Genomic DNA, 6332 nt, shown 5'->3' on the forward strand with positions numbered 1-6332 from the left:
GCACCACTCTATTGAGTGTGGTTTCGGTACGCCCCTGCTTACAACATAATATTATGAGGGCTTTTCCCACCAGTCTTACTTAGAAGAGCTTCACCTATGGTGGCAGCCCTGCCCTGCGCAACATTTCAGAACAGCCCCGCTTGCGATGTGGCCCCCTATTCATGCTAAGTGGCGCCCCTGCGCCGTCTTTTTGGGCGCCCCGGCCCCTATTCGTGTTAAGTGGCGCCCCTGCACCATCTTTCTGGGCGCTCCTATTTGTGTTAAGTGGCACCCCTACAACGCCGTTCTGAACGCCCCGCATCAGCCGCCACATCTAGGTCGATGGCGCCCCCTCGAGCCAACGGCGCCCCCTCAAGATCCAACAGCGCCCCCTCAAGAGCCATCGTCACCCTTCTGAAGACCGTATCCGCCACATCCGTAATTGACAATTGACGGCGAGCTCTCAAGAGTCACGAGTACTGACTAAAACCGGCGCAGTCACAGACGTCCAATCCATAAGATCATTGGCTCCCCGCAGCCCGTCACTGCCATCAAGGATCTTTGTATTTACCTACCAGAATGCGTTTACGGAAGGAAGACTTTATGTGTTTATGGAAGACTTAAGACGTCGTCGAGGCTATGTGAAGCAAAGCAGGTAGAGGCCGCCCGGCAAGAGTGGGAGCAAAATAATTAGTAGCCACGACTCTGAGGACGCCTGCGTCTGGTTGCCATGGTAACCGGGCAAATGCGCCATGCGGCACCCTGCCGAAAGCCGCTTGTCCCACTGCGAGTGAGCTGCGAAGCACCAAGCCAAGCACGTGGAGTCCAGAGCTCTGTCGTTAGTTCGAGGCCGTATATCGTTGGGCGCTACTGGTGAAGCGTGATGGACGGACCGCCATCGAAGCGAAAGAAGAAATCTGGCGCGGAGCGGCGGGCAGAGGCGAAGAGCAGTAGCCTCGCCCGGCTGCTGTCCATGAACCGCTCAATTTTGGATTTCGCAAGGTAGGTGAAAACGATCATTTAAATATAATTGAGCAGAATGGCGAATTTGAACTTCAGTGGGAGGAAGCGAGACTTGTTGTTCTCGCATTGTAGGTGGTCGGGGGGAGGGGGGAGGGTAGCACGTGGACTCCTTTTTGCGAATTAAAAGCTGCTGATGGCAAAGGAACCTTCAGCAGGTACCCTAGACTAGAGCTAATCAATTATTCTTCATCATTTCCTGGCCCGAACCGAACCCGAATGACTTTTGACGTGTGACGTTTCTCTGGAGGCCATGTTAGGCCAGAACGGCGGTTTGGTGTGTGTCAGTCAGCTGGCATTATTTGTGCGTTTTCGAACTTTTTGTTGGGCATGAAGAAACGCCAGGCATGAATGTTTATCTAATCGCACTCTTGTGAGAGAGTTGCAATGGCCGAATGTCAATTATAGGTATATACAAGTATTATCGCATATTTTTCATCATCGTGAGTTGATTTCATCCCCATCGAACATCGCGGATACGGTGGCGGCTGAGCGTTGTTAATTTGCATCAGCATTCAGCCATCATGTATGCCTCCCTGGAACTGCCTGAAAAGATCATGATTCTAGTTGACGTCTTCTTAACTGTACCAACTTTTCCCAGGCCTTTATCCCGATCCTCGGTCCCGGCCGGGCCTGCGTCGACCGACTCCCCGACCGACCGATGCGGTCCGTCCGACCCGTCCTCAGCGGCCATGACCTCGCCGAGCGCGGCATTGGACGCCGATCCAGACTCGCCGGACCTGACAGAGGCCGGCTCCTCGGGGTAAGTCTGCCCTTGAGACGGCACGACTTTTATGAAATGACCTCTTTCGATCTTTTTATTCGTCGCTTTTTCAAGTGCCGCTCTTTCGGATGCCGCTTACCGCGTGTAGCTACGTTGCCCAGGTGTCGAGTTAGAAGGGACTGCAGCTCCCGGCCTGGCGCGATAGGCGCCGAGAGCCGGCCGGTGCCCCTCTGGGGCTCCTGGATTCCCACGCACTGCTAGGGGATAGGATAGGGTTGATGGTTTAACACCTTCTAGCTCGGCTGCTGTGCCACGAACTGGTCTGCAATTTTCACATGTCCATAAAAAGACGTATAATTTAGAAGCGGTACTTGCACGTGGGAGGACAATTAATGTACTGATTCGCTCGTTTTTAACCCGGCCCTAATGTCTTACCGCTGTATGGCTGTAAAAAAAGAGTATTTCATTACCACAATATGAACTGTGTTCAAGGCATTTAGTGAATGCGAAATCACTATCTGAACACGCTTGGATAATGAAGGGAAATCGTTTGCAGGATTGCCACTCCTGAGCCTGGGACCTTCCACGGAGTATCATCATCGTGGACAACTGATATCGGCGAAGCGGTCGGTCGGGCCGCCACCCTCTCCAGCGCTAATGTCATGGCGCTTCTGAAGCCGTGGGAAGCACCTGCAGGATTCAAGTGGCCATACACCGAGAGGACGTGTTCAGGCAAACAACGGCGGAACTACCTCGGTCCACAACATCTTTCTGGCAAGTTTGAGTGTTTCTCCTTCTCGCCAGAAAAACAAGGCCTGTATTGCAAGGTGTGCGTGCTGTTTGGCACGCCAGCGGCGCGGGGAATCGGCCCAGGACAGCTAGTACGGACTCCGCTCACCCACTACCAAGACCTGACAAGTGAAAGCAGCGGCAGCCTCACAAATCACCTGAAGCAGCTGTACCACATCACCAACACCGAGAGAGCTGGGATCTTCCGCAAGCAGTTCGCGGCCGGAGTCGATGTCGCTGATATCCAAGACAAAGCGGCGGCGTCTGAGCGTAACAACAACCGCCGGGTCCTTATGCGGCTGCTTCGATGCATCGAGCACATGGGTCGGCTCGGCCAGCCTCTTCGCGGTCACCGGGACAGCGGCCAGCCACCAGCCGGCGGCGCTGCTCCTGCTTACGAGCAAGGAGCTTTCAGGGCCACGCTTCAACTGATGGCTGACTGCGGTGACCAGACCATCCAGCGGCATCTCGCCAAGGCGGGGCGGAATGCTACTTACCTATCACCGCACATTCAAAACGAGCTGATCGGCTGCGTGGATGCAGTGATGAAGGACGCAGTCGTCCGTGAGGTTCAGGCTGCCGAGTTTTTCTCGCTGCTGGCCGATGAAACGACCGACATCAGCTCCAAGGAACAGCTGAGCGTCTGTCTGCGCTATGTTCAGCCAGACAGCAGCTGCGTGCGCGAGCGGCTGCTATGCTTCGAGGAAGCACCGGACCTGACCGGAGCAGGTCTCGCGTCGCAGCTTCTTGGCGTCCTGGCCAAGCACAACATCGACAAGGACAAGATGGTCGGCCAGGGGTACGATGGTGCGGCCGCCATGTCTGGAAAAGAAAAGGGCGTGCAGCATCACATCAGCAAAGAGGTGCCCACAGCCGCATACACTCACTGCATGTCGCATGTTCTCAACCTGTGCCTCGTCAAAGCGACCGAAGTTAAGGAGTTGAGGGCAGCGGTGACCATCATGAATGCGGTTACAAACTTCTTCAACGAGTCCAACAAACGGCTTCTGACGCTGCAAGCCGGTATCGCTGAGAAGTGCCCCGAGAGTTCAAGATCACGGCTCAAGAAGCGATGCGAGACCCGATGGGTCGAGAACCAGGAGGCGACTGAGGTCTTCAAAGAGCTGATGCCAGCTGTAACTCACGCCCTCACGGTTAGTTGACATGGATGATTTTACGCTTAATTATGCCATAAATGTAAGAGCTTTGAGTTAATATGTACTAACGTGAGCGTTAAATATAACATCTTTTTTAATGAGTTCAATCAAAATTAGTTGGCAATATTCGTTGATGGCTTTATGCGATATAGCGGTTTTTCATTATAGTTCCGATCTACTGCGGAGCTACTGGCTACTGCCGTTGCATTTTGTGACTTTTTTACCACTGATAATGTATTTTGACACCATATTATTTAAACAATAAAGTAAACGGTACAGGCTGTGCATGGCCCATGATTAAAGTCCTTTGGAAATATTAGTTATTTATCGCCTTAACTATGTAATTAACCCACTACCGCGTGATTATGACGCTGTTCTTATGGTCCGGTTTACATTTCTTATGCGCTGTGTTTCGCAGACTCTGGCCGAAAGTCGTGACGGCTCTGTGGCCGGCAAAGCGGCGTCACTCCTGGACTCTGTCAGCGCCCCCAGCTTCCGCCTGAGCCTGGAGATCCTGTGTGTGGTGCTCGGCGTCACCAAACCGCTATCAGCCCGTCTTCAGTCCCCCAACCAGGACTTTCTGCAGGCTCTGGACAGTGTCACCGACGCCGTTGAAGTACTTCAAAGCCTCAGGGAAGACAGCGAGAAGTTCCACTCGCTATTCGACGGTGTGGAGGAGGCCGTGGGTGACGTGCCGATGCCTCGATGGGCTAAAGTGGCGAGCACGAGAAACAACTGCGCCCGCGAGTACTACCGCATAAACGTCTACTTGGCGTTCATCGACACTTGCCTCGGACAGATTAACGAGAGGTTCCGCTCCCACCTCAGCCGTGGTGTGCGCCTGAGCGCGCTGCTACCGACAGTGTGCACCAAGTCCAGGACCAGCTTCGAGGAGCTCCGGCCAGCGGTGGATATGTACTCCCGTCTGCTTGACTGCAGCAGCGACCAGGTCAGGCAGATCAACGAGACTAAAACTTATCATTTGCTCAGCCGAGCGAGAACCTCCAGAAGATGCTCCCACTTCCAGTTAAAATCGCATGAAAGTTCTTTAGAATTGAAATGTGCTCAAATGTTCGCAGTTTGTCTATTCGGTTTGAATGCCCGAATTCGTTACGAATGTAATGTAGACAAATTAGCAATTATTTCACCCCGTCCGTCGTTTCCATCCTCAGGACAAACAAATCCTTCTCCTCCACGCCGCATCCCTCGGTCCGGGCTGGACAGGCAACTTTATCTCATGCAGGCTGCTTCCTTGGAGTGGCACCGCTGCTCCCAGGAGAGTACACCCGTAGCCGGGTGCAGTGAGTACTTGGGGGGGGGGGGGGGGCTGCCGCTTGCCGGCTGGCCGGTCTATCCATTTGGACGGGTTCAGCCCCGGTGACTCACAAGGGTACCCGCCCAGACCAATGTCTCTCCCTAGTTCCTATCATCCTTCCGGTTCTGAAATGGTCTTGTCAGACTGAAAGAGCCTAACCAACAAAACAAACAACCATTAAAATTTTTAGGCATGGTTCAAACTAGCGAGTTGTTTGCGTGCTAAGGGAACCATGCCGCACCTGGACTTACCCTAACCCCCTCCTCTGCACTAAATCGTGGCTAGCCAATAATGCAAGCAAACCACCTGTGTGTGTTTGTGTGCACGCGTGTATGCAGTGCGTGTGTGTATGCTGTGGCCAGTGGCCTGTGCCTTAATGCGTGCGTTATTTGTGTGTGTGTGGGGGGGGGGGGCTACTTATTATTATGATTTTACTTCTAAATTCCTTTTCATCTGCCATGGAAGCAATTCTCACATGATTCCGAGATCTTATTAGGTCCGATACGTTCCCAATCCCCTTCCTGTCTTCCCTTTCACATCGCACTTCCCCCTGTCCTCGAAGGTGGAGGCAGAGTTCCGCCTGTGGCAAAAGCGCTGGCTGCGCTGTGAAGCGCACGAACGGCCCCGAACAGTGCTCGAGGCTCTGGCAGAAGCGAGGACGGCTGGGTCGTTCCCAGTGATCGCCAGGCTCCTTCACATCTTCGCCACGCTGCCTGTGACGACGGCGACCAGCGAGCGGTCGTTCAGCGCGCTCAAACGGCTGAAAACGTACCTGCGGTCCACATTGACGGAGGATCGCCTCAACGGCCTGGCCATGCTCTATGTCCACCGAGACATACCTCTAGACGGTGAGGCCGTGCTGAACAGATTTGCCTCCGGAAACCGGCGCCTGAGGTTTTAGGCATGGCTCTACCCGCCGTCGCGCCGACCAGCGACAGCCGACAGGCCAACGGTCAGTTCGAAGAAGTCGCATTGATGCGTTTTATGAGTGTTCACATGACGCATCCTGAGCTTGTATCCTAAGTAGCCAAATAGTCGAGATCAACCCATGGAAAATACACTGTGTTGCAAGGTGTTTTTACTGGATTTTGTTTTATGAGAACCCAGCGAATCTGGTCTCATACTCGTATTTTGGAGCACCTAGTAAGTCATGCAAAAACACGACGTGACTGTTCCTTTTGAATTGACGCGGCCCTCTCGATAGCTGACAATGGCGCCCCTCTCGTGGGAAAAAGTCGCCCCCCTCGAGCACTATGGCCCCCCCTTTTGCTGATTCCTGGCTACGCCGCTGTTTGGAAGTATTTCGGTCATTTTTCATCTTAGAACAATATTGGGGTCACCAGAGGTC

The 6332-nt window shown here is 53.6% G+C and overlaps 1 protein-coding gene across 1 annotated transcript; it reads left to right on the forward strand.

The window, feature by feature from the left end:
* Positions 1–3057: 3057 nt before the first annotated feature.
* On the forward strand, positions 3058–5885 carry LOC122367721 (zinc finger MYM-type protein 1-like). Its single transcript, XM_043341071.1, has 3 exons — positions 3058–3666; positions 4088–4618; positions 5547–5885. The coding sequence occupies exons 1-3, from the start codon at positions 3058–3060 to the stop codon at positions 5883–5885; spliced, it is 1479 nt and encodes a 492-aa protein (XP_043197006.1).
* The last annotated feature ends 447 nt before the right edge of the window (positions 5886–6332 follow it).

Source organism: Amphibalanus amphitrite, unplaced genomic scaffold (genome assembly GCF_019059575.1).
Source record: "Amphibalanus amphitrite isolate SeventyFive unplaced genomic scaffold, NRLGWU_Aamphi_draft 000892F_arrow, whole genome shotgun sequence".
Taxonomy (NCBI): domain Eukaryota; kingdom Metazoa; phylum Arthropoda; class Thecostraca; order Balanomorpha; family Balanidae; genus Amphibalanus; species Amphibalanus amphitrite.

Excerpts from the sequence above, each read along its gene's own strand:
- LOC122367721 (XM_043341071.1), top strand. The coding sequence starts at position 3,058 with ATGAAGGACGCAGTCGTCCGTGAGGTTCAGGCTGCCGAGTTTTTCTCG. Across the intron at positions 3,667-4,087 it reads CTGTAACTCACGCCCTCACG|ACTCTGGCCGAAAGTCGTGA; the intron begins GTTAGTTGACAT and ends TGTGTTTCGCAG. Across the intron at positions 4,619-5,546 it reads TTGACTGCAGCAGCGACCAG|GTGGAGGCAGAGTTCCGCCT; the intron begins GTCAGGCAGATC and ends CTGTCCTCGAAG.